The sequence below is a fragment of the Asterias amurensis genome, chromosome 1, assembly GCF_032118995.1.
Source record: "Asterias amurensis chromosome 1, ASM3211899v1".
NCBI lineage: Eukaryota > Metazoa > Echinodermata > Asteroidea > Forcipulatida > Asteriidae > Asterias > Asterias amurensis.
In genome coordinates, this window is record NC_092648.1 from 29072628 (window position 1) to 29098632 (window position 26005).

At 38.1% G+C, this 26005-nt stretch overlaps 2 protein-coding genes across 7 annotated transcripts; both read left to right on the forward strand.

Annotated features, from left to right (window-relative positions):
• The first annotated feature begins 175 nt into the window (after nucleotides 1-175).
• On the forward strand, nucleotides 176-7469 carry LOC139940781 (2-aminoethylphosphonate--pyruvate transaminase-like). 2 transcript variants are annotated; one of them, XM_071937169.1, is made up of 8 exons: nucleotides 176-187; nucleotides 783-1101; nucleotides 1911-2011; nucleotides 2976-3216; nucleotides 3537-3701; nucleotides 4359-4518; nucleotides 4802-4962; nucleotides 5949-7469. In XM_071937169.1, exons 2-8 carry the CDS (start codon nucleotides 957-959, stop codon nucleotides 6113-6115), a joined length of 1140 nt encoding a protein of 379 aa, XP_071793270.1. In that variant the 5' UTR covers nucleotides 176-187; nucleotides 783-956; the 3' UTR covers nucleotides 6116-7469. The 2 variants fall into 2 exon arrangements, with proteins under 2 accessions (XP_071793270.1, XP_071793265.1); XM_071937164.1 differs by lacking the exon at nucleotides 176-187 and having other exon boundaries at nucleotides 606-1101.
• A 2455-nt stretch (nucleotides 7470-9924) lies between these two features.
• LOC139935975 (cilia- and flagella-associated protein 36-like) lies at nucleotides 9925-25918 on the forward strand. 5 transcript variants are annotated; one of them, XR_011785874.1, is made up of 11 exons: nucleotides 9925-10043; nucleotides 11042-11106; nucleotides 12077-12181; nucleotides 12971-13191; nucleotides 14029-14182; nucleotides 14975-15040; nucleotides 18482-18568; nucleotides 18820-19008; nucleotides 19600-19780; nucleotides 20289-24103; nucleotides 24146-25918. XR_011785874.1 is itself a non-coding variant. In XM_071930645.1 (10 exons), exons 1-10 carry the CDS (start codon nucleotides 9944-9946, stop codon nucleotides 20390-20392), a joined length of 1272 nt encoding a protein of 423 aa, XP_071786746.1. In that variant the 5' UTR covers nucleotides 9925-9943; the 3' UTR covers nucleotides 20393-25918. The 5 variants fall into 5 exon arrangements, 4 of the variants coding, with proteins under 4 accessions (XP_071786746.1, XP_071786758.1, XP_071786768.1 ...); XM_071930645.1 differs by having other exon boundaries at nucleotides 20289-25918; XM_071930657.1 differs by having other exon boundaries at nucleotides 18823-19008; nucleotides 20289-25918.
• Nucleotides 25919-26005: the final 87 nt, after the last annotated feature.

Genomic DNA, 26005 nt, shown 5'->3' on the forward strand with positions numbered 1-26005 from the left:
TCCGTAAGCGCCGATTCTGTGCTTACGGTAAGCATGCAGAGCCATGAAATTGGGCCCAGCACGTTCAATTCTTCAGCATGCTGGTCTATTACATGATCACAACCGGATATGCTGGACTATATTTTGAATGACCTCTTTGGAACAGCATGGGTTGACATTACACATTGAAACCAGGCGTGGAGCTATCGTAACATGTTTAAAGGAACACGTTGCCTTGGATCGGACGAGTTGGTCTATAAAAAGCGTCTGTAACCGTTTTTTATAAAATGCATATGGTTGGAAAGATGTTTTAAAAGTAGAATACAATGATCCACACAAGTTTGTCTCGAAATTGCGTGGTTTTCCTTTTACTGTGCGAACTAACACGGTCGGCCATTTATGGGAGTAAAAAATTTGACTCCCATAAATGACCGACCGTGTTAGTCGACGCGGTAAAAGGAAAACCGTGCAATTTCGAGGCATGTTTGTGTGGATCATTGTATTCTACTTTTACAGCATCTTTCCACCCACATGCATTTTATAACAAACGGTTACAAACGCTTTTTATAGACCAACTCGACCGATCCAAGGCAATGTGTTCCTTTTATGTGCCCGTTATCTATACAGGACTGCGCAACAGTGACCTATAGTTCCGATGTCTTATCAATCAGTCTACACATTTGCAGAAGTTATTTATTTTTCTCTTATTCGGCGGAGTGACAGAAGATCCCTGGTGCACAAAGTAAATGATTTTAAAGTTTGTTGGCTTTGTAGAACTCTCTGCAAGAGTGTTGGCTTTGTAGAACTCTGCAAGAGCTGAGCACGTTTTGTGTAAAGTGCGTCGACCTATATACACACACACGTACAGCTGCTGTAACTTTGTTCACAGATCTGTTGGAACTTGAAACTGCAGAATCGGTGCCGGTTGACATTTTCGTTCTTGTAGCCCCATCAGAGCCTTCTTAAACTTCGCAACGATGAACGATAAAAAACTGTACACCCCAGGACCACTGAATGTGAGTTTGAGCACCAAGGAAGCTATGCTAGTTGACCTGGGATCAAGGGATCTTGAGTTCATGGATACAGTCAAGTACATACGCTCCAAGCTGCTCGAAATCGCGGGTAAAAATGTTGGTGGACATTGGCTTTTTATAATACAGTGTTTGCATTATTTCTACTTATGTATTATTTATCGTAGAGTAATTCTGGGATTTTTTCTCGTTCGCATTGGTCTATTCGTAGCATTATGATTACACCGATGAAATTCGAAACCATCGATAAACCAACTTTGCAAATTCAATTTTGAGGTCGTCTTTAAAGGCACTCTATTGGTCACTATTGGTTTCTCGAAACAATTGTTGGCATAAAAACTCTCTTGGTAACCAGTAATGGACAGCTGTTGATAGTATATAACATTACGAGAAACAGCTCCATCTGAAGTAACGGAGTTTTGGGGCAAGAGGAATTTTAATTAGACGTCTGAATACACACAACTTATTTTGTGCAACAAGGGTGTTTTTCATTCAACCTCTCTTACAACTTCGATGAACAATATTGAGTCAAAATTATCACAGATTTGTTATTTTATGCATGTTGGGATACAACAAGTAGAATACTGGTCTTTGACAATTGCCAAACGTGTCCATGTATAATGACGGTGCAGCTGAATGCACTGACTAAATTAATTAAGATAATACTTTAGAACCATTAGGGTGGGGGGGGGGGGGCGTTTACAAACCCACTCTCTTGGGGTGAAACATAATAGGTGTGTTGTTCGGGGTAGAACGACCCCACCCCTTACGAGTTTTGCAGAACTGCCTTTTTGTTTTGATTAACTTGGCACTTTGAAATCATATAACCTAGGCCTATATACTACATTATGTTCATGGTTTTCAAATTTTAAATAATATTAACAATGTATTGGTTTGCAGGTGTTTCATCGGATGATTTCACTTCGGTTCCTGTGCAAGGCAGCGGAACGTTTGCTATTGAAGCCGTCTTTACTACTAGTGTACCAAGAACAAATGGCAAAGTTGGTGTCTGCTTTGTGTATAGACGATGTGACCTCTGATGTCACACGAAAACCATAACATAACGGCGCATACCACCGGGCAAAACCTTTGTGTTTTGGCAGCCAGCTAGAAAGTGTATGCAATCTTACCATAACTACGTGTCTTTTTGCCCGGCGAAACATGACGTATACAGTGTTTTTTTCAACAGAGGGCGGTTTGAATGTCAACATAGGTCACATCGTCTATACCTAATTATGACTAAAATTTACTAAAATAATATTGAAGCCATTGAACAAGTAAGTCAAACAGAATGATGCTTTCGGGACTACCTTTACATTTTTGTCTGTCCTTGACTTTTGTGAAGAATTTGATTGATGATTGATTATTAGATTTACACCTTGAAAATCATAACAACACAACAGATTGTTAGTGGACACTATTGGTAATTACGCAAAATAATTACTAGCATAAAACCTTTCTTGGTGACGAGTAATGGAGAGAGGTTAATATAATAAAACATTGTGAGAAACTGCTCTCTCTAAAGTAATGTAGTTTTCGAGAAAGAAGTAATTTTCCACAAAAAATGGAGAAAAACGAATGTTCCAAATCAGCTCTACACTGAATGCTTTTGACTTAGATCTGTGTTTGCTTTAGAAGTGAACATTCAATTGAGTGATGTCAAGTGTGTACCGGAGATAAAGGAGTCGAATGTAAATTAGAACAGGGGAAGTTTTGCTCAAGCAATAAACAAAAAAGGGCCAAGCCAAGGCAAAAAGGGCCAAGTTTGTGAAATGAAGTTCCCGAGTGAATCTCTCTAATGTCTAATCTCTAATCTCTAAGATGTAAGATCTAAGATTATTACTTGACGATGACATTTTCTTCTCTTAAACTGAATTGACTATTGAAAAATACAGTCTCAAAATAAAGTTCTAGGCCGACTTACTCTAAAGCTAATGATGTACATCCTTCGGTTTGCATTGCTAGGTGTTAGTATTAGAAAATGGAGCTTATGGCGTACGCATCGGTCAAATCCTCAATGCTCTCGGCATTCAGACCAAGACCTTGAAGTTCTTAGAGGACGAGAAGGTAGACGTCAAGATGGTAGAGAAGGAATTAATGAAGGACCAGAGCTTTACCAACGTAGCCATGGTGCACTCTGAGACTAGCTCAGGTGTCCTCAATCCAATCAAGGAGATAGGAGTACTCGTCGAAAAGCACTTACCAGGTGAAGGGTTGATACATTCTTATTCTTATTACTTCATTGTTTGGTCTCGTTTGAAATGATCTGCCCATAAACACCTATAGTGTTTTAACAGTGGTCCAAATGCCGAATTAATGTTTGTCAAACTTTAACAGCTTTTATGGTTAACCGAAAGAAGAGAAAGACAGCCCACTCTAATAATAGACTTAAAATTCTTGTCAGCAGTAAACTGGTTACGCCATATTTATAAGAGACACACTCTGGTTCCACTATCCAAAAGAGCTCACAAAAGACTTCATTTAGTTCTAATGCAATGCCAATTTCAACCATTTGTTTTCCTGCAGACGCTAGCTACTTAGTGGACGCAATGAGCAGTTTCGGTGCAATAGATATTGACATGGAGGGCAGTAATATTGACTTCTTAGTGAGCTCTGCCAACAAGTGTCTTGAAGGAGTGCCTGGCTTCTCATATGCCATCTGCAGAAAAGAGAGGCTGAGAAAGTGTAAAGGTATAAATAGAAAACTCACTCCGCGGTAGTGAAGTTAGTAAACGAGTAGTCGCCTTGATGCACTGCAAGCGAAAGTAGTATTGGAGTTCCGGCCGGTTTCCCATAGACACAGTCCTCCAAAACATAGACTTGATGACAAGTCGTTAGGCGCTGCCTATTTGTCTGCCGTTTATGCAATCACAGGATGCGATTATACACATGCAACGGGTAGCGCGTGGCAGCGACTGACGACTCACACACACACATACTGAGATCGAGAGTGAGTGTACCGTCCCCGTAGCTACACCGCGCTGTAACTACACCGCGCTTAACAGTTACCGTCTCGACTTCAAGACTATCCAAAACAAGACAGTTATTTTCAGTCCGGCCCCAATAAGAGTGTCTCCCAAATTCCAAAATCGTCTCCGCGCCAGTAAAAACATATTTTGAGGGTATAGCCTCTATTATTGTAACTTGAAGTTCGCTTGATGCACCGACTATTTTTGTTTACATGGCATGTAGTTCCACCTTGCCCAGTAATACAACCCGTAAGCTGAACCATGCTACAGACTTTTCAGCCATACACCTCCTATACAGATGACGACCGGTCCAAAGATTATCTCTATGTTAATTAACCAACCAATGGATTTCGTTTGCTGAGCATTTTTCCTCTTACAGGCTGGTCAAGGAGTCTAGTTCTGGATTTAGTTGCACAATGGGAGGTGTTGGAACGGACAGGACAGTTTCGATTTACCCCACCAACCCACGCCATGTTAGCCTTCCGACAAGCCTTACTAGAATACGAGAAGGAAGGAGGGTTGTCGGGTAGAGCTCAAAGGCAAGTGACTGGGTTGAGTGTTGTTTTCTCCTCAGCAAATGACGAAATGAGAGTTTAATCATTCTCCCATGTTATAGGCAAATCACCATAAACGATATCTTGTGTGGTAAGGAAACCGTGCATAATAAGTGAACTTAATTAATGTAGCTCGCAAGCCTGAAGAATTCTATTTAATATTGATACACTGCAAATCAAATTGGTGTTGTTTTAACACCTAAATGGTGTTATCTTTATTCTCTCTTCAGTATCTATATTTGACAACAATTTGATGTTATCTTTGCAGGTATAAGGAGAATTGCCAAATTATTAGAGACGGCATGAAATCATTTGGCTTCAAGACACTTCTAGATGCGTCACATGAAGGATACATCATAACGTCCTTCTATTTCCCACAACATTCAAACTTTGACTTCCAAGATTTCTACTCAGGACTTAAAGAAAAAGGTCCGCATGAGTCTTGTTGATTTTCGTTTAAAATTCTCCACTTTGACATATTAAAGACTTGATCACATATATTAGCGCTTGTTTTTCTTCTCGTTATTTTCATTTATTTTATTAGATAACTGACATCAGATCCTTGTCATTTGACTGGTGGAACTTACTTCACGTGACATTCACTATTACTCCCATCCGCACCGGCGATCAAAAAGACCTATTCGCCCATTATGGGGAATAGCATTTCCCATTCAACAGTTAGGATCATCCTTGTTCCTAATGTTTTTGAGCAGTACATCGCCGTCGCGCCGCTGCTAAAGCAAAGGAGCACCTGATGTGCAAAAGTTTGTGATCCGATTTGTGCATTGTTGCCGCTACGCGGTGCTATATGATTTTTGGTTGTCAGTAATTTGTGTGATTTTTCATAAGTTTATACTTTTAAAATACATCAAATGACAAGGATCTACATGTCAGTTATATAAAACAAATATTGAGTGGCTTTAATACGTGAAATGGAAGGAATATTATCGCTCGGTAAAATTTGGACTGTTCCATTTCACTCGGCTTCGCCTCGTGAAACGGAACAGTCAAAATTTTACCTTGCGATAATATTCCCCCATTCCACTCTGAGCCACTCAATATTTGTATACTATTTAACAAACTGAAACATCACCTCTTGTATATCTAGTACAAACTTATATAAAGGTTTGTGTTTTGATAATTATTCAAATTGACTAGTCTTCATTGACACTGTTTTTGTGTCCTTGTCGAGTCAAAGTCCGTGTCTGTCACATGGAAATGTACAAAAGTAGTATGTTAAACTGTTATCCCCTGGATGTTGGCTACTTTTATACTCTTTGAAATTTCTATACATTTTATTGTTGAATTATGTTGGCATCCATCTCTTCATAATTTTACTCATTGTTATTTGTTTCAACTGTATGTTTAATTGTCATTGTCAACATGAAAAATAATGCATTGGATATTTGTTTCAGGTCAAGTAATCTATCCTGGCAAAGTGACGAAGGCCGCGTGTTTTCGAATCGGGAACATCGGCCACCTTTTCCCGCGAGATATGCGTCATCTTTTGTCGTGTGTGAAGGAGGTCTGCCGTGATATGGACATCACGTTACCCATGGATATGAAACAAGATTGGATATGAGCATAGAGCATAGAGCTATTATATAGCTCTATGGTTGTGAGCCTAAAAATCAAAATTCGGTTGTAAGATGTACGAACAATTATAATGGGGAAAAGGCTTTTCTGAACGGGTGTGCCAACTCCCAGTCTTAAAATAATTAAGTACTGGTATTGGTGCAAACTCTTTACACGGGTCATAGATGTTTGTGGCAATGTATTATAGGCAGAATTATATATAAATAAAATAAAACCGTAAAAGTTGCAACTGAATACAGTGTTTATAAGCTATACTTGCAGAAAAAAAGCAACAACCTTTAATTTTAAAATAACGAAAAGTAAATAAAAACAGCATAGGTATACGTTGATAAGGATGAGGCTGAACATTCTCAACAGCTCGGGAGTTAAAGTGAGTCGAACTGACTGTGTTTTAAATAGTATTTGACGAACTTACTCAGCATTAGAAACTTGTAACTGGCTGTAACCGTATCTTATTAAGCATAAATATTGTGAATGGTTTTCTGCTAGACGGTGGAGAGATATTTCGGGGAGAACATAATAGTTAAATATATAGCTGGGATGTATCTTCAAGCATAGGTTAATTCGATATGTTTGCTATATAATTAAAGGGAAGGTACACGTTTGGTAATTGTCTAAGACCAGTCTTCTAACTTGGTGTATCCCAACATAAGCATAAAATAACAAGCCTGTAGAAATTTGAGCTGAATTGGTAATCGAAGTTGCGAGGAAATGGTGAGAGAAAAACACCCTTGTTCGAATTTGTGTGCTTTCAGATAGGAATAAAAGACTTCTGGCTAGAAGTCTTTTAATATTTGAGTGAGAAATTACCTCTTTCTCAAAATCTATGCTACTTCAGGGGGAGCCGTTTCCCACAATGTTTTATACTATCAACAGCTCTCCAATGCTCGTTATACCAAGTCAGTTGTTAAGTTAATATTTGTTTTTTAGTAATTACCAAACGTGAGAAATTATTATGTTATATTAACATGCATTGCTTAATTTTTATGTTATATTAACATGCATTGCTTATTAAAGTTTATTTTATAGAGTTATAACAATATTTTGTAATGGTTCTATTGGATTTCCAAAGACTCACTTTTTACTGATTATTTCAGACACAAAATTTTGCTTGAATAATTATCGTATGATATTAAACTTAAATATTTTTTTCTAGATTCTTTGATGTAAATTTAAATAAATCAGTTTTTCATCAAACAAGTTATACTCTCTATTATTCGCTTATCGTCACAGGTAATACTGCAATAAAGTGATGCAGTATCACACAAGAATCATTTGAAAGTTTCTCGTTTTGATAGTAGTTTCAAAGTATGGGTGACATTACTATTTAAAAATAAAATACTTTGGAATGTTGTGGAACTTTCAAGAAACACGTTGCCTTGGATCGGACGAGTTGGTCTATAAAAGCGTTTGTAACCGTTTGTTAGAAAATGCGTATGATTGGAAAAATGTTTTAAAAGTAGAATACAATGATCCTAACAAATTTGTCTCGAAATTGCGTGGTTTTCCTTTTACTTTGCGAACTAACATGGCCGGCCATTGGGAGTCAAAAAATTGACTCCCATAAAAAAACGGCCGACCGTGCTTGTCGACGAGGTAAAAGGAAAACCGTGCAATTTCGAGGCATGTTTGTGTGGATCATTGTATTCTACTTTTACATCTTTCTAACCATATGCACTGTATAACAAACGGTTACAAACGCTTCTTGTAGACCAACTGGACCGATCCAAGGCGTGTTCCTTTAACCATAGACTATTGGTTTCTAGCACTTTCAAAGTTAGCAACGTTGTTTAGTAAATTCAGCAGCGCGAATTTGAAATTGTGACAAGAAAGTGACAAATATGCGTACTTTTTCTTGACGTCATCAACTCTTTGGCACTATTTTGATTTCATTCACGAACGTTGGCGTCGATAAAACTGCAGGTTCACTTTCAATAAAAAACAGTGACGGTAGGCCTAACCATTTCAAAAGGGGCACTTCGAACACAGTTCTTTTTAGCCCAATTAATCACTTTTTTTTGTATAAGATTTGTAGTTATTCTTATTCTTTACTAATGTTTAATCTGAAAGTCCAGAATTGGATTGGGGGGGGGGGGGTATGGGGACACGCAGACCAATTCCTCCTGTTTATAGGAGCTTATAGATCCACCTTGATGTATGTTCTTTTAGTTTTATTAAGTACAACAAGAACCAAATTGTAACAAAGATTAGCGAAAGAAAATTGAAGATAGCGAAGAAATGAAATGTTCAGAAAATAAAGAGATGAAAATTAAAGATAATGAAGAGCGATGAAAATTAAAAGATAATGAAGAGATGAAATTTTAAGATTACAAAGAGCTGAAATATGAAGATAATGAATAAATGAAATATTACAAAATGGAGAGAGGACATTTTAAGATTATAACAAGATGACTTTTAACGGCAGTGGACACTATTTTGGGAATTTTTTTTAAAATAGTTATTAGCATAAAACCTTAATTGGTATTATCTCGCAACTTCGACGACCAATTTGAGCTCAAATTTTCACAGGTTTGTTTTTATGCATAATGTTGAGATACACCAAGTGAGGAGACTGGTCTTGGACAATTACCAATAGTGTCCAATAGTGTCCAGGTTGATACTAAATTTCATAGACCTATAAACTGAGCCTCATTCTTACAAACAAAAAATCTTGTTTGCTTTCTCCTTCCAATGTGTCTTTTTCTTCAGATAGGATTGCCGGTTTACGAAGTTACAAGAACGGGGTAAAGAAGTCGTATAGGCTTGCTCTGGTTAGGCTCAATGATAGCACCTTGGACAATTTCATAAAGTTGAAGCACAAAAAATTGCTTGGATTACAAACAAAATTTCTGATTTTTAGGATTAGCAAACAACAGCTGAATGCCAGTAACAAGCAATATGCAACACTTAAAGGAACACTGCCTTGGATCGGACGAGTTGGTCTATAAAAAGAGTCTGTAACCCTTTTTTTATAAAATGCATATGGTTGGAAAGATGTTGTAAAAGTAGAATACAATGATCCACACAGTTCTGCCTCGAATTTGCGTGGTTTTCCTTTTACTGTGCGAACTAACACGGTCGGCCATTTATGGGAGTCAAAATTTTGACTCCCATAAATGGCCGACGTGTTAGCCGACGAGGTAAAAAGAAAACCGTGCAATTTCGAGGCATGTTTGTGTGGATCATTGTATTCTACTTTTACAACATCTGTCTACCCATGTGCATTTTATAAAAAACTGTTACAAACGCCTTTCAAATACCAACTCGACCGATCCAAGGCAACGTGTGTCTTTAAAAGTTGGTTACAGGCTTTAATAAATTGGGCCCAGGCCAAAAAGTAGGCTACTTTAGGCATGTGCTAGCTGCCTTGGCTAGTATAGTAGGCCTATCAAAAGCTGTAGCTTTCCAGGCCAATCTAGTTTAGGGGAAGTTTTCACAATGACCATCTTCATGCCATTAGTAGGCCTATGAGTAAACCTAAATACTATGCCAACATTTATAGTTTCAACCTGTGTGCACGCAATGGACCCTTCCCATGAAATATGCTAATTACATTCACGCATGCGTACGGACCCTGTTGGTTGGCAAACGCCATAGAGTTGTGCACTGAGCAGACGCGCAATCGCGTCTGCGTCACGCACCCATTAGCCGTGTACAAAACAGCGCGATGTTCCCTCATTTTGCCAACCAAAACGTTAGTGCGCACGCGCTATGTGCAATTTACATATTTCATGGGAAGGGTCTATTACCACATTGGTTTTTAACGACGTTTTTGTTGGGACACCGTACATTCGTTGTCAATAAACAAACCAAGATGGCGGACAACGCTTGGCTCATCGATGGCGTTATACAATTTTTACGAAGCCCAATCTGGCAAATGCCAGTGATGGGTTTCATTGACCAGAAGTGCTTGGGTAAGAGACATACTTTCTGCCTTATCATGTTAAACGAAAAATACATTGATATCTTAATAACACTGTCAAACATCAATGGAAGGGTCATTGCAGTTGCAAATCAACTCGCTTTTTATTTTTATCAATGCATTGTGTCTGTGGTGTGTGTGTGAATACCCGTGCCGTGTGTGTTGTTGAGTCTTTTCTCTGTGGGTTTGTGTGGTTGATCAGCAGATTAGTGTTTCATTGATAATGACGACAAGGAAGGTAACCGTGTGACTGTGAGGGAAGGGGGAGGGGGGGGGGTGGCAAGGAAAGGGACTGAGGCAGCTCCTTATATTGGACTGACTGACCAATCATCCAGTATGAGTAGGGCCTACTCGGTAGAACATCAACAATTGAAGCAATTAGCAATGCCAATGGAATGCAATGCCAACCAATGGCAATGTCATGGTTATTGGCCCTGCCAAGCTTACACACCCAATTTTTAAATTAATGAGTGTCTGATTATATGCAACTGCTTCTGACATAGATGTTTGAATTGACCAACTTGGTTGCATAGCCTGGGTCAAGTAGCCCCCAGTTTTTAAACATCAACATGCGTGCACGCAAAGCTGTCACCCTTGGCCTAAGCCAATCGTGAATCAGCAGTGTTTTGTAGTACACCTCCCAGGGGAAAAGTGACGAGACGTACTATCACTACGGCGCACTGCTCATGGTAGCGAGGCTGGTGTAGACCTTTATCGTGCTGCCACCATTTTGGCCATGTTTCCTGTATTCAATATAGTGACGGATGCTAATATTTGTTGTGCACAAAGGAACCAGACTGTTTTTTTTCCTCTAGCCTCAGTTTGGTAACATTGATTTGAATGGGACAAAAATCAAGATGACTGCACCACCATGATGAATGTCTATTTCCCACACATGATGATAAAAAAGTAAAAAAGTGATAAAAGTGTGGTGTAGCTTGCTGGAGATGGTCACCTAAAAATAATGAACATGTTCTTTTTTTTATACAGTGTTTGACCCTGAAGAAACCAACACTAAAACGTACAAAGAAATACACACAGAGTATCAACAGTTGGTAAGTTTGAAAAAATCTACGTCCGCCTCTAAATAATAACAGTCAATGTATTTTCATGAGAAAATCAAATCCATCCATGTCTAGGGAGCTTAGGGACCATTCATAATAGTCGATGTTAAACAAATTTGATTTTTTTTTACAAATTGTTTTGACCCACCCACCCTCAACTTCGTTGTTTAATCAGTAATGAAATTGGCAAGCACATAAAACTTTAAGTAGGATTTAAAACTTTGCATGGTGGAAATACGATATGGAAAGGTTTGCGGTAACACCATGTAATGACTATCTCTAATGAGTTGGGGTGGTTCTGAAAAGAACTGTTGGTTTCAACTCGACGTTTCGATCAGTATGCTCTGATCGTCTTCTGGAGAAAGCTGGACTCTGATGCTGCGTACTGCTTAGTACTGTGGAGGCAGATTAGCTTGGTGTTGCATGAAGGCGGGAAGTAGAGGCTGGAAAAACTTTGTACAACAGTTTTTAGCTCGATATATTGAGCTTCTGCTCTCTCATAAAATGTTGCAATTTAGCGAGATCGAGAAGACATTATCATCCATGCAGGGATGAGATTCTTCCGTCTCCTGATGGAAGTCCGTCTTTCTGACTTTGAAAATTAGGGGACAAGATCATCCAATTTTGTTTTATTTGTTCATTATTAGCCTACTTAAAAACAAAAAACAAAAAAACACCCACCCACCACAATTTGGAGAAAATTTTGACATTTTTAAACATTGACTGTTTTTCTAAACACAGACTCCACAGATTGAGAAATCTAAACAAATGATTCATGCATGAATCTTTTCTAAGATCTAAATGTTTTGGGGGTGATAAATCATCAAAATTACACTAATGCAAAGCAAATCCTTTCTCAAAATAGTTTCATGCTATAGTGCTTTTATGGTCATGCAGTTAAGGAGAATTTACCAATGTATTTGACCCTACCGTTAACTACTGTTGTTGTCTTTGTGTACAGGTGGAGTTTATGTTGGAGAGTTTTGTCAAAGACATCGGGATCAAATCTGAGGAGTTCATTAAAGCTTGCCAAGGGCACAGCTACCAGTCTAATGCATCTATCATGGTAAGTACTGGAAGGGGGAAGCTGAAGACAACCAGGGCCAAATTTCATTGAACTACTTTATGCAGATAATAATGCTTTGATATTTTCTGCTTAGCAAAAGTAAACAGGAAACCATGCAGTCACAAACGGTACATATGATATCATAGTACTTTGGCTGGTGCCTTTTATCTGTTAGCAGAATTGTTTCAAGCTTAGCTTATTGTTATGTCTAAGCATGAGCTCTGTGAAACTAGGCTCTGTGATCAAACTAGGCTCTATGATGTGCATGACAAAATTACAGTGTGTTTTGATTAAACACTTGCATTTCATCAGAAGTTTGGACAAAAGAAAGTTAATTATTTTGGTTTAATGAGTAGAGCGCTAAATCTCTGTCACCTGATTTCTTAAACCTCCTGGGTGCAGCTAGACATGTTCTGTAAAACAATGTGTGTTTTATTGGAAAGTGTTTATTCCTTTGGAAGAGAATATTTTGAAAGCGAGAAGTTCAGTCAGTCTCATTCAAAAATTTATAGATTGTGCATACATTCACAAGTTTGAAATGATGGTGCATAGAAAAGACCAAACACAGTTGTATGCAAACAGCCAGATGTACAACAGCTATTCAACAGTCATACAATATTACATTGGTTTGTACACTTGGTACAGACACACAGATACGTCCAAATTGGCTTCAAAATGGATGACATATTAGTGCTCTAGTCAACAGCTTTATGTGAAAACAATGCTCCGATAGTAATGCTTCATCTCCCCACTGACAGTCTCTACCATTTCTCCCCCCTTTCACCCAAGACGCTCTTTGAGCAAGTTGAGGCTGCTCAAGACTTTGAAGTCTTTAAGCGAATGATGATCAAACAGAACATAGAGCTGGAGCTTCAGGTCTTACACGTAATGCAGGCTCGTACTGGGGAGATCCCCGGTATACTCCAAGCTGATCAAGGGACATCTGCCAAATATTCTCAGGCTGCTAATACTGAAAACGAAGATGAGAAGATCCTAAATGAGATCCTCAGGTAAAAAATACCAACTTTGTTTTATTTTTTATTTATTCCAACAAAACCTCCAAAAATGGAGAAGATACAAGTACATTATATTTACAATAAAAGAATCCATAGACATGTGTTTAAGGAAACAGGATAACCCTGACACTCATGGACGACCAACAGACCATCTTGACAGAGAAGTTAACAAAATGATTATCAGAAGAACTTCAGCTGTGTTCGCATTGGATTAACATTTAACCAAGACTATTGGTAACATACCAATTGGTAAATCTTACTGGTGTCTGCACGTTGGATTATTCGTCAGAGGTAAACTAAACCGAGAAGATGGTGAAACAAACCGAATAACTCTTAGACATGGGACAGCAGATGTAATACCGTATTTATATGAAGAAGGACCAATTGCAGTGTCGGGGAACTAAGGTTAGGGTTAAGATTAAGTAGTGCCAAGTTGAAATTAACCACAATTTAATACGGATGGAAACAATAGTCATTTAGTATGGACTGAAGTATGGCAGTCTTTTTGTAGTAAAGGGCACATCTATGAGAGAAATGTAAATTTCTACCGTAACATTTCAAGGGGCACCAATGCAGTGATCAGGGGCATTAAGGCATTTGCCTCCGTCGCCTCCGTGAACTAGCAGGCCTGGGGTCGATTTCACAAAGAGCCAAGATTGATCTTAAAAGCAAATCAGTCGTAGTTGCTTAGCAAAGTGTGATGTCACAATGCAAATCAGTATGGCGATACTGACAATTTTTCTTCTGACGGATTTTATTGCTTCGTGAAATCGACCCCTGATCTGTTAATTACTTCATAACCTGAACCTTGCCTGTGTTTTTCGTTTCCAGAAAATCCAAAGAAGAATACGACGCTCTGAAAAAGCAAGGGAAGGAGAAGGAAGCCGGGATTGATCTGAAGATGGATAAAGCAATAGCAAGCAGTAAAGAAGATGCTGAGAGATTGCAACGGGAAAAGGCCAAGGAGGAGGAAATGTTGAACAAGGTACAATGAATCTAAATCCTTCAAAAGCCTTCTTCCTTCAAGTTCGGCCTGAATTTGGTGGATTTGGCACAGCACAGCCTACCATCTGTATCATTGGGTTAGGAAAAATATTGAATGGTTTTAGTTGTTTTAAGGAGACATATGACTCTTAAGTGAGGCTGCCATAACTATCTAAATTGTTGTGCAAAGATTAGTCTTTTCTTTGATGGTACCGGATTGGGCCAACCATTTAACCTGACATCAGAAATCACATGACAAATCTTATTGTGCTATTTCAGTAGTCAGAGACCAGTTTGTTGCTGTGTAGTACCCATTGTCAGGTCAGATGCACCTGCAGTTAGATGCTGACATATCATGCATTTTGACTCAAAAATTGGCAAACCAAATCAGACAATAATCATCTGGACATTAGTGCAAGAAGGGTGACCCAGCTTAGCGTAGAGTGACTTACATGTCCTCTCTGTTTGGGGGGTGCCTAAAGCACTCGCCTCTTACTAGTGGTCATTGTTAGGGCCATACAAGAGAAGAGTTATGTGTTGGTTCCCGCTGAAAGAGGGTTTTTCTCCGGGCCCTCTGGTTTTCCTCCCTCCGGAAAAATCAAACCCAGTCTCAGGCTGTGCTCCACAGTCATATATGGGTCTATGTGGCTGGCTGCCAAAGCACCCTCGCATGCCTAAGGCGTGAACACATTGTAGCTGCGTCCTTCGCAAATCAGCCTTCCCGTGCCCCTAAAGGATGATTAGCCCCCCAAATTATTATCAATTCTTTATTTTGTCTGTGTCTGAGAAACAGGTTTTATCCGAGAGTAAAGATGAGTATCAAAGGAAAGTTGAAAGGGAAAGAACAATAGCCGATAAGGTATCTGTTGGACACCATCATGGCTTGGCTTTGATGAAACTATGACCTTGAAAGCTCCTGCTCTGGCATTAAAGCCAACATTCGCGTCTGGCAATTTGAAGCTCTAAGTTTGCAGGGCCCTACTCTCATAACGATGTGCGTCGAGGGTAAGCAAATTGTTCAGCTAACAGTGGCAGACAAATTTGCTGAAGTGAATGTTTTTGCGATGGCATATTAATCACAATGGATAGTATACTTATGTGTTGCTGTAACTCCTGGCCAAGAATAAGGGCTTAGCATTTTTGTTGCAATTAGGAAACGTAGCAACAACTTAACTAACTTAACCCTTTAGAGAACATAGCCACCACAACTGGCTTGTACCAAAAGGCTGTAGTTGTTAAGCGCTTAAAGAGAAGTCACACAGAAAGAGGTAACTAAAAGATAACCAAAAAAATTAAAAATCCTTTTGCATTTTGTGAGAACATTTGTTGTCTTGGTTCTCAGGGTTATTGTCTCAAAGGAGTGGCTCACTGTGCTTCAAAGAGTAAATAATAAGACGTTAGTTGGAGTTAAAGTCAGAGCTAGGAATTTGAATAGAAGCCCATATGCTGGCTGCATTCATCATTTAAAAGCTTTGCCTTGGTTTTATAGTAAACCTCAACCTGCATGAAACTGATTAACACTTCAGACTCACCAGTTGGTGTTGGAATTCTTATTCTGTTGTTACATTAAAGGATTCGGGTACTTTTTCAAAATTTCCACAGATTTACATTCAAGGGAAGATACACGTTTGGTAATTACTCAAAACAAATATTAACTTAAAAACTGACTTGGTAACGAGCATTGGAGAGCTGTTGATAGTATAAAACATTGTGGGAAACGACTCCCCTGAAGTAACGTAGTTTTTGAGAGAGGTAATTTCTCACTAAAATAATAAAAGACTTCTAGCTAGAAGTCTTTTATTCCTATCTGAAAGCACAGAAATTCGTCCAACAAGGGTGTTTTTTTTCTTTCATAATTTTCTCGCAACTTCGATGACCAATTGAGCCAAATTTTCACAGGCTTTTTATTTTATGCTTACGATGGGATACACTAAATGAGAACACTGGTCTTTGACAATTACCAAACGTGTACAGTGCCTTTAAACTTACAGGGTTTGAAGATAATGATAGTGGAAAGCTTCCCTTCAAATATTACTAACTGAGGTTCTGTAGTTTTTGAGAAATGAGTAAAACTAGTCATAAAAATATTTTTTCTCTCAGGAAGACGAAATTTTTTTTTAGCATGTAAAATTCCATTAACCAGTTATGATAATGTACCATAACGAAAGCATAACTGGTTAATACGTTTTTACATGCTAAAACTGAGACGAAAATTATTTGTTTTACTCATTTCTCAAAAACTACAGCACCTCAGTAAGTAAAATTTCAAGGGAAGCTTTCTACTATCATAATCTTCAAACTGTGTAAGTTTAATGTAAATCTGTGGACCTTGTGTTTTGTGTTAGGAAAAAGTACATAGACCCTTTAAGGCCGTGTCCGACTTTGTGGCTACAGCTAGGTTTCCGTGTCATCATCAATGAAGTATAAACCATGCTTAACAAGACCCTTAGCAACAGTCGTAGCTTAAGCCGAAGCTGCCAATTTGGATACAGCCTTTCACTGAATGAGCTACATGTAATCAATGCAAAATAATGCAATGTCTAAAGCTTTTACTGAGCTTTTAAGAAGGGCTCCAAGGTCAAATTCTGTTTTGTTTTTGATTCACGCATTTTCAAATATAAAGAGCCATTAGGAAAATTGACAAACAATTACAAGCCTCTAACCTCATGTTGAAATGGTACAGAGTGCCACTGTGTTGGATACCCTAAACAGTTGTCAGAGACTAAAATTAATGTTTGATTCTGTCTCAATCCAAATACATGGTTTGTACTTTTTTTTACAGAGAATTTTCCTTAATTTTCATGAAATTCAATCATTTAACTGCATTGAGTTTGACTTTTTGACTGGCGCAGAATTTCCTCTTTGGAATGTACAAACCCATTTGTTTTTGATGACCGATGTCATGTTTCAAATTTCGCTCTGTGAAAGAGTATCGAAGAGAAAGAGATTTCACTCCATTATAACGTGAGGTTACACACTTGTTATTTCTCCCTAACATTCATTGGGGACTCTCCTGAAAAATGAGTGCATCTCAAAACCCAATTATTTTAATTGAACATTTTTTCAAAATGAAATCATTTTCACCGCTTACATAGCTAAATATTTACTGTGTAAAAAAGCGAATATTTTCTTACATACAATAACAAGGAGTGTTTTTAAAACTTGCTAAAAAAATGCTATAATCCTAGTTTCTTTCTTGGAGGGGCTGATTCAATCTTTTGGTAGACTTCCTTTCATATTTGTTACTTGTTTGCGTTCAACCCCAACATTTTCGTTGGCTAATTTGTGTGTAAGAATGTTGTGAGGCCTGTTTTTGTGGTACACATAAATGTGTACTTTTGCTCTGTTTGCATTTTGTATGTGTCTTGCCAACTGGACCTTCAGTGTCTGAAAGACAAGTGCAAGCAAAATCCCCTGCTCCCCGCCAAATGTTGTTACCCTTTTAGAGTGCTGGCTCTGAAAAGAGCCGGTGTAGTCTCAACGTTTTGAATAGTATCTGCTTAATAGTAAGAGTCAAAGAGTTTTTACACACGGTTGTATCCACATACCGGTAGTTATTTTCAACACCATGCATAGCTTCAAACTTCACCTAGATTTATTTGTTTAGGATTTTTTTCTCCATTTTAAGATTTAAGATTAATAGGTATTTTAGTCACTATGGTTTGGTTTACTTAATTTTATAGAATGAGTCTGTTTCGGTATCTGATTCCAATAGTTCGTCTTGCTTTTCTGTTACTGTTCCAAGGCATGACATCATTAGTAATGGAACATGCAGTAACAAATAATGCTTTTACTGTATTAATAAGATAATAATTTGCATCAGGGATAGAGAATATATTGTTTTTTACTTGATATGTTTGAAGCAGTTTATACCCAGTGGCCGATACTGAACAATGTTGAATGGTCAGACAGTCAGAGGGCTCATACCATAGAGTTGTATATAAGAACTAGAGGGCGCACTGGTGATGCTTCTTGCAAAAACGCGACGGGACCGCATGGAGACACGCGCGCGTTGAATATGAAGAATGTGTTGGAGTTTGTGTTTATTGAACGCTGACGCGATGCTGTTTTGTCAACTTACAAAATGGCCACACAAACACACGCTAAGCAATGCCTGTTTGTTCAACTTAGAAAATGGCCGCCTGCGCGCATACGGGGCGCGTATATAGGCCAGTGCGCCCTCTAGTTCTTATATTTAACTCTATGGTTTATACATTCTCTAGTCACCCAAGTTACGGCCCTGCTTGCAAACAAACTAACCCTGCCTTTAACTAAACATGTTTTTCTGTTAACCTTTCAGGCTTTGAAGCTGTCTATCTCTAATGGCTCGTCCAAACCAGCATCAGACGCCTTCAAAGGTTTACCACCAGTACCCCAACCAAGCAAGGTATTGTCTCAACCACTTCATCTTTACTAATGGGGATCTCCCCATTTTTTTCTCCATTCCACAGATGTGTGTTAGCACTGTAAAATCTATGGAAAAAACACAGGCATGTTACTCGGGTGAGATTTTAACCAACGACCTTTGCAATTCCAGAGCAGTGTCTTACGAACTAGACCACCAAGATTGCCCGGTAGCTAGAGGCATTTCAAATCTTCTATTTTAGCAGCAATAATATGCTTGATGTTTCTTTGCAGCAGCCTAGTTCAAGACCCAGTTCCAAAGCGAGCACGACAAGCAGCAAGTCACCAGCGCCGTCACCAGCGCCAACTCCAGCACCTACACCAACAGGCAAGCCTGTGACTGGAGCAGAAGCAGCTGCCAACTGGCTGAGTAGCGCCAAGGCTGAAGCTGCTGCTGATGAAGGAAGAGGATCAAGAGCTAGTGTGAGTCAAAGTTCAATCAATCAATCAACCCACACACCCTGCTCCCAAAACACTACCTTGGATGGGAACTAGACAATTCTCTGTTGTAAAGCAGCTGTCTGAACCACTCAATCACCTGGGCCCAATTTCATAGAGCTGCTAAGCACACAAATTTGCTAAGCATGAAATTTCTTCCTTGTTAAAAACAGGATTACCAACCAAATTTCAATTTGTTGTATATTCCTCGTTACTGGTATTCAGCTGTTGTTTGCTCATCCTGAAAATCACGTTGAAATTTAGTTGGTAATCCTGTTTTCATCAAGGAAGAAATTTCATGCTAAGCAAATTGTTGTGCTGAGCAGCTCTATGAAATTGGGACCTGGGCCCAACTTCATGGCCCTGCTTACCATCGAATTTTGTGGTTCCATTCTCCATTCTTAGCTTACTGGACAAATGGCCAATTTCTGCGCTAGGTGTGTAAGCAAAGAATGCCTAGTAACTCGCCTATCCCAGTATGTTTTATTAATTGATTGAGTGGAAATGAATTATTGAATGTAAACTTAATTGATTATAATCAACAAGTTTGTTTCCTTTCTTAATCCCTACACTTAGGTTTCATCTTCAGATGCAGGTGAGTTAAAGAAGCGGGAGGAATACTTGAAGAAACAACGCGACCTACTCATCAAGATGAAGAGGCAAGAACGAGAGAAACACTTCAACAAAGAGACGGAGTCTGAGACTAAAGCAACAGCTCGACCCAAGTCAGCCCGAGCAGCTAGACAGGCTACTGCAGGTTAGTTTGGTTCTGACTGAGTAGATTATTAGTAAATTCGCCTAAAAAGACGCTAAAGCAAATAATAAAGCAGGCATGATATTCATCTCACTTTAGTCTGTTTTCCCCGAATTTTTAGCCTTGGAAAAATCAGAAAAATTGTTATTAATAAGGTCAGGAAAGTCTATTGGAGCCTACACAGTGTGTGCATGTAGGTCAGCCCTTGTACTTGATAAAACGTTCCTACTTTTTCCAAGGAACAAATATCAAATGCATTTCGTTTGTGCCTTGTTTGCAGAATAAACTCACTCAGTGAAGTTTAGCTTTTCCGTTTCGCTCGACTTCACCTCATGTCATCCGCACGCAATATTTATAGATTATTGTTTAAAACCTGTAACACAAAAAGAAATTTCCATGTTTCTTTTGCAAATTGTTAAGGTAGAATAGGTTTACTCGGTATCTACCTTTGTAGGGGATGTTCATACATTATTCATGAGGGTTATTAATGAATTATTCATGTGTGTTTCAGGTGATGTGAAACCAGTGGCATCAAGTGAACAGCAAGATAAACAGATGAAGATGCGTCTAGCTTTAGCTGCTCGTCTTAAGAAAGAGGTCATTCAGGGCAAATGAATGTTCTACTCATCTGATATGACCGCATCAATAGTGCAAGTATTACACTTAACAGTGTTTTGTTTTTTAGACTCAATCTTATAAAGCAAGTGATTTGTGTTGAACATTTTCTTTGCTAGATAAAAAACCAACAAAATTGTTAATGTCATTCGCCACCTTACTGTTTTGCTGCAATGTTGTTTAAGCTGAACTTAATTTTAAGCCCAGTATTTTTTGCTTTTGCACTAGGAAGTTTAGAGCCCATGGGTCAGAAACAGGGCCCAATTTCATTAAGTTTGTGGGCAGACAGTTTAAACATATACGCGCTATCAAATCTGTTTGATTGCTTGTAAAATGAAAGACATTTTTGCTCATGAACATTTTTCTATCAGCAGCTTTATGATATTAGCCCAGTTGAAATCTTTGCGCGGAAAAAATCTTGATTGATTAGCAGAAACAGTTTACCAGCCAACATACCATGTAATATAATTTTTAATTTGGAGACAAATTTGCTTAGCAAAATTTTCTGCTAAACAACTTTATGACATTGGGCCCTGGCTTTAGGGAATTTCAATGTGGCAATATTCTCTGCTTAAATAGAACATAATTTTCTATTTTGATTTTGAAAACAAGCAGGATTTGTGTCTTTAAATACTATTTCTTTTTGACATTGAGAGTCTTTCAGATTAACTTTTTTTTGTCAGGAGTATTGGTAAATGGTTTGCCGTTTATTATCAATAAGCTTTAAAATTGAAACTTGTAATGTTTCCCCGTACCCACTTATGATTAGCCAAGTCGTCAAACATGACACACAGTTAAAATATACACAGATAAGCCAATTCCAGTGTGATAAATTTGTTAAGTCCATATTCTAGTTATGAGGTATGACCATAGAATGGATCTATCTATATTCAGAGAAATTGTAATTCACTTTTACCTTGGATAGGTACTGAGTACACAGTGCTTAATACACATCAGTGTGAGGGTATAAACAAATTATATTCTTTATCCCCGATGCAAAGATAACATCTATCAAAGATGTACACATTCTTTACATACATTTTTGCTGTTGTGCTATTTAAGTAGGATTTGAAACTTTGCATGGTGGAAATACGATATGGAAAGGTTTGCGGCAACACCATGTAATGACTATTTCTAAATGAGTTGGGGTGGTTCTGAAAAGAACCGTTTTCAACTCAACGTTTCGATCAGTATGCTCTGATCGTCTTCTGGAGAAAGCAGGAGTATGCTCTGATTGCTCTCTTCAGAAGACGATCAGAGCATACTGATTGAAACGTTGCGCTGAAACCAACGGTTCTTTTCAGAACCACCACAACTCATTGAGAGAGAGTCATTACTTGGTGTTACCGCAAGCCTTTCCATATTGTGCTATTGTTGTTAGTGGACTTTTTCAGAGGAAATGGTCAAAAAGGTGTACAATTATTTGTTATAGAAAGTGTTTTAATTTCATTGTATGAGTCTGAAAATTATGTTGATTTAATATTTTAAATAATTATTCACACTACACATATTAATTATATGAATAAGTCTTAATTTTAACCATATTCAAAGTTTGTAAATGTGATACAAATACTTAAAAGTAAACGCCAAGGTAAGGAAATTATTGATAAATAAAACAAAAGAAAAACAATAGTTAGTAACCCTGCAGGTTCATCATCATCATCATTTAGCGGTCGCAACCGAGATTCCATGCACAGCGTCACGTCAGAGGTGTTTATCCCTCATCATGTTTGGAGGTTCAACTGTGTATAAAACTCTTTTGGGAGGAGTGTTGGTTCTGAGAAGAACTGGTGTGGTCTCACGTTTTTGACAGTATTCTGTGCTTAGCTAGAGGAGAATGCTGAGGCCTTTCTCAAACCTCGGCAATTTGGAGCAGCATGTATATTTCACGCGGTGCCTGGAGCCGGAGCCCAAGGCGGAGCCTAAGCTAAGGTATGAGAAAGGCTTCCAGACAGCCGGACTGCTGATCAGGCCTGATTCTTCACGGAGGCAACTGAGGCGATTGCCTCCATGCCCCCTGGTCATTGCCTTGGTGCCCTTGAAATGCTCCAGTAGAAATTTACAATTTCCTCATAGGGTGCCCTTTGCCAAAGAGAAAATGCCTTGGTGCCCTTGTCCTTTCAAAAACGAAGCATACAGGCCTGGCTGATGATGCTGAGGGTTAAGGAGGGCTTGAGAGATGCACATTTAGGCAGGAAGCAAAGAACCATAAGTTTCTGAGCATTTCCCTTTTGTAAATTATGTGATGTGTTCACATCTGTGGACCCCTGGTGGTGGAATCCCGCCTCTTGACGGATTTGGTTTTCAGTCACTTCCTGAGTGTGTGGGCTTTTCCCCCATTTGAATTTTTCTCTCGCATCTCAAACTAAACACTTCTTCACCATTCCCTTTTCATCTTGTTATTGACGCTGGCACTATTGGGTGTGTAATAAATGAATGTTTTATACACTAAAAGTTTATATTTAAAAATTTATTCATATGTATTAAGTGTGCAATGTAGAACAGCAGTTGACTATGCACTTGAAGTATCTTTCAAAATTTGTGGAAGTACATTTTATACTGCATTGAACCATACCAGAAAGTTTGTCTGAAGTCATTCAACTTGTAACTGCTGTATGGCCAGGGAAGAGGCAGTACATGGATCATTTTCTATCAAGAGTTGTTATAAATACTACCGGTTTGTTTCAGAACCACAGCAACTCATCAAATAGATTGTTTATGTAGAAACAGCCAACCTTACTAGGTAGAAGTTGAACCATGCTCAGCCAGACACAGTTGCTCTAGTCACAACTACCTGCCAATTCCTGAAGGTACATAAGAACTCTTGTCCTGAGCTTTGTTTTTTCCGGAGTGCAGTTGTTAGCACAACGTCTGACCCAAACTTAGAGGACAAGGGGAACTCTTGTCTGATTTCAGACCTCTTGGTTTGGTTAAATTCTTGTCTTCAATTCTACTCTTAAATCACTTGTTTTGGGGTAAAGGTATCAATGATATAAGTGTTTGGTATAAGACAATTCTTATAAAAGTTTACAAAAGTGACTGGCTGTGCATCTTAGTTGTTATTCCTATAGAAGTTTGCAAAGAGTATATTGAAGGATCATCTTGGTGTACATATTCATGCATTAATGATCTTATAAAGTATGTTAGATTTGTGCGTAAATTATAATTGTGACATTGTAAGGAAAGGTACAAGATCAGCTGACAGAGGTTACTATTGCAACTGTTAGTTTTGAAATTAATTTTGAAGAATTGATAATTTGTGTTTGTTCCTTTCCCAATGTTGTGCCTCTGTACTCTTCTTAAAATACATGAAAGCCTTGACTACTAATGTATGTGTATTTATGAATGTTAATGGAAGCTGTTTTGGGTTTGAAATGATGGTCATGTAAATTACTAGGGGAAAAGCAAATGTTAAAGTTGGTAAAAGTCCTTGGTTTCAGCAAAGGTTGGGTCTTAGACTTTTAAATACTTACAAAATGAATGACTGTAAACACTTACTTGGTGAGAATCACTGCAGTAGATAGTACCGCTGTCAACTCCCTTAAAGACAGTGGACACTATTGGTAATTGTCACAGACCAGTCTTCTCACTTGGTGTATCTCAACATATGCATAAAATAACAAACCTGTGAAAATTTGAGCTCAATCGGTCATCGAAGTTGCAAGATAATAATTAATGAAAAAAACACCCTTGTTACACAAAGTTGTGTGCGTTTAGATGGTTGATTTCAAGACCTCAAGTTCTAAACTTGAGGTCTTGAAATCAAATTCGTGGAAAATTACTTCTTTCTCGAAAACTACGTCACTTTAGAAGGAGCCGTTTCTCACAATGTTTTATACCATCAACCTCCCCCATTACTCGTCACCGAGAAAGGTTTTATGCTAATAATTATTTAGAGTAATTACCAATAGTGTCCACTGCCTTTAACGGTGATGGACTTTATTTGCTTATACCGTGATAGTTTTTTTCGGTGATTTCTCCACAGAGGGCGTTAGATGGGGGGGGGGGGGGCCTTTCTTAGCAAGCAATGATTTTGTTCTATTATTGATAGCAATATTCATTGTCATAGTCAAGAGTTGCTTCCTGAAATAGCATCCAGAATTCTCAATCTTGGACAGTCGGCGCCCTATATTCTCCGGTTATAGTAGTGCCATGAAAATTGACTCCAGATTTTGTTGCAAAGCAATCAGGAAACAAAATTCTTCATCCTTGATTTTGATCTTTCTGTAGGAATCTAACCTTGGAACAATTCAATATTTTTCATTGGATGAGCTTTGTAGAACAAAAAGATGTCATATTTTCTCCCAAATAATCTTACTTGTTTTTTTAGAAGGAATACAACTTGATATATTTCAGCAAACAAATTTTTAAACGGGTCCTTAGTTTATCAGCCAAATTAGTAACCGTCCAAGACCATGTTCAGAGTATGCCAAATAGTCAGTGCATTTTTGTTTTTGAGGGTAAATTTATTATTTGATGTTTATAAATGAAAATGTGGACTGGAGCCTTTTTAGAATATTGTGGATGGTTAATTTTATGGCATGAATTTGAATCTTGCATAATTTTTTTTTGCGGTTGAGCATATGCATCAAACATGGAATTTCATTTTGTCACCATTGTTGTTATAAATATGAAGGGGTGGTATAGTCCCGGTCTCCAAAGAGTGTCTTGCAGAAACATGCCTTCGGAATGGGCGCTTTTGGCTATAAAAAGCATTTCCCACCCGAGTAATATGCCTGTTTCACAGGACTCGATTCACAGAACTCATATACAGTGCTAGCACACATCGGTGTTGAAGGGTGAAACCAAAATGAGTATTCTTTATCCCTGATGTAAATTAAACATCTTTAAAATGCATATGGTTGGAAAGACATTTTGAAAGTAGAATAAAATGACTCGCATAATTATCTATTAATATTTTTTTTTTTTTTGGGGGGGGGGGTAAATTTATGACAGTCGAAACACAGCCTGCTATTTTGTAGAACCAAACTTGTGACTCCACAAAATGGTAAAATGTTTACTTCGCTGGTTGTGTTTCTTGAGGCAATTTCGTGTTTCTGTAATCACTACTAGCTATTTACAACACACTAAGGTGTTTTTGTGCTTGCATGACACTTGTAAAAGATATTGAGTAATTCAAAACCGCAAAAGTGTGAGAGATATGAAGGCATTGTGCCCCCTTACCAGTCACATGTTTTTAAATGTTCACAACGGACATTCACATTTGTGGGAGTACAGTTATGTTTTTATTGATTAAAAAGTGATTTAAATAAATGTCCGTTAAAAAACTTGGCATCCTATTGACTCAATAAAGAATAGCTATTACAGAAATTGTTTTGAAATGAAACTAATAACATGGTTATTTTGAAAACTATATTAATTTTACAGTCAGTTTCTCAGCACTGTACCAGCTCGTTTTAGCTTGTAAAGAAATGCCAAAATCAGTACAGTGTTCTAGTATAATGTGTAATTAATTACCTGTATGTTTATGATGAGAACAATTAAACCGTATTCAGAAGAAACTAATTCATTCTAAAGTAGAGTGCTGCTTTTTCTTTATATCACCACAGACCTGATACAAGGGGCAAGCTTTGCAACGATTATTAGTGTTAT

What these genes read in the sequence shown, in the direction of transcription:
- LOC139940781 (XM_071937169.1), top strand. Translation starts at nt 957, where the DNA reads ATGAACGATAAAAAACTGTACACCCCAGGACCACTGAATGTGAGTTTG. An exon ending in CGTCGAAAAGCACTTACCAG is followed by an intron (nt 3,217 to 3,536) that starts GTGAAGGGTTGA and finishes GTTTTCCTGCAG; the next exon opens with ACGCTAGCTACTTAGTGGAC. An exon ending in CTCAGGACTTAAAGAAAAAG is followed by an intron (nt 4,963 to 5,948) that starts GTCCGCATGAGT and finishes TATTTGTTTCAG; the next exon opens with GTCAAGTAATCTATCCTGGC.
- LOC139935975 (XM_071930645.1), top strand. Translation starts at nt 9,944, where the DNA reads ATGGCGGACAACGCTTGGCTCATCGATGGCGTTATACAATTTTTACGA. An exon ending in CATTGACCAGAAGTGCTTGG is followed by an intron (nt 10,044 to 11,041) that starts GTAAGAGACATA and finishes TTTTTTATACAG; the next exon opens with TGTTTGACCCTGAAGAAACC. An exon ending in AGTCTAATGCATCTATCATG is followed by an intron (nt 12,182 to 12,970) that starts GTAAGTACTGGA and finishes CTTTCACCCAAG; the next exon opens with ACGCTCTTTGAGCAAGTTGA.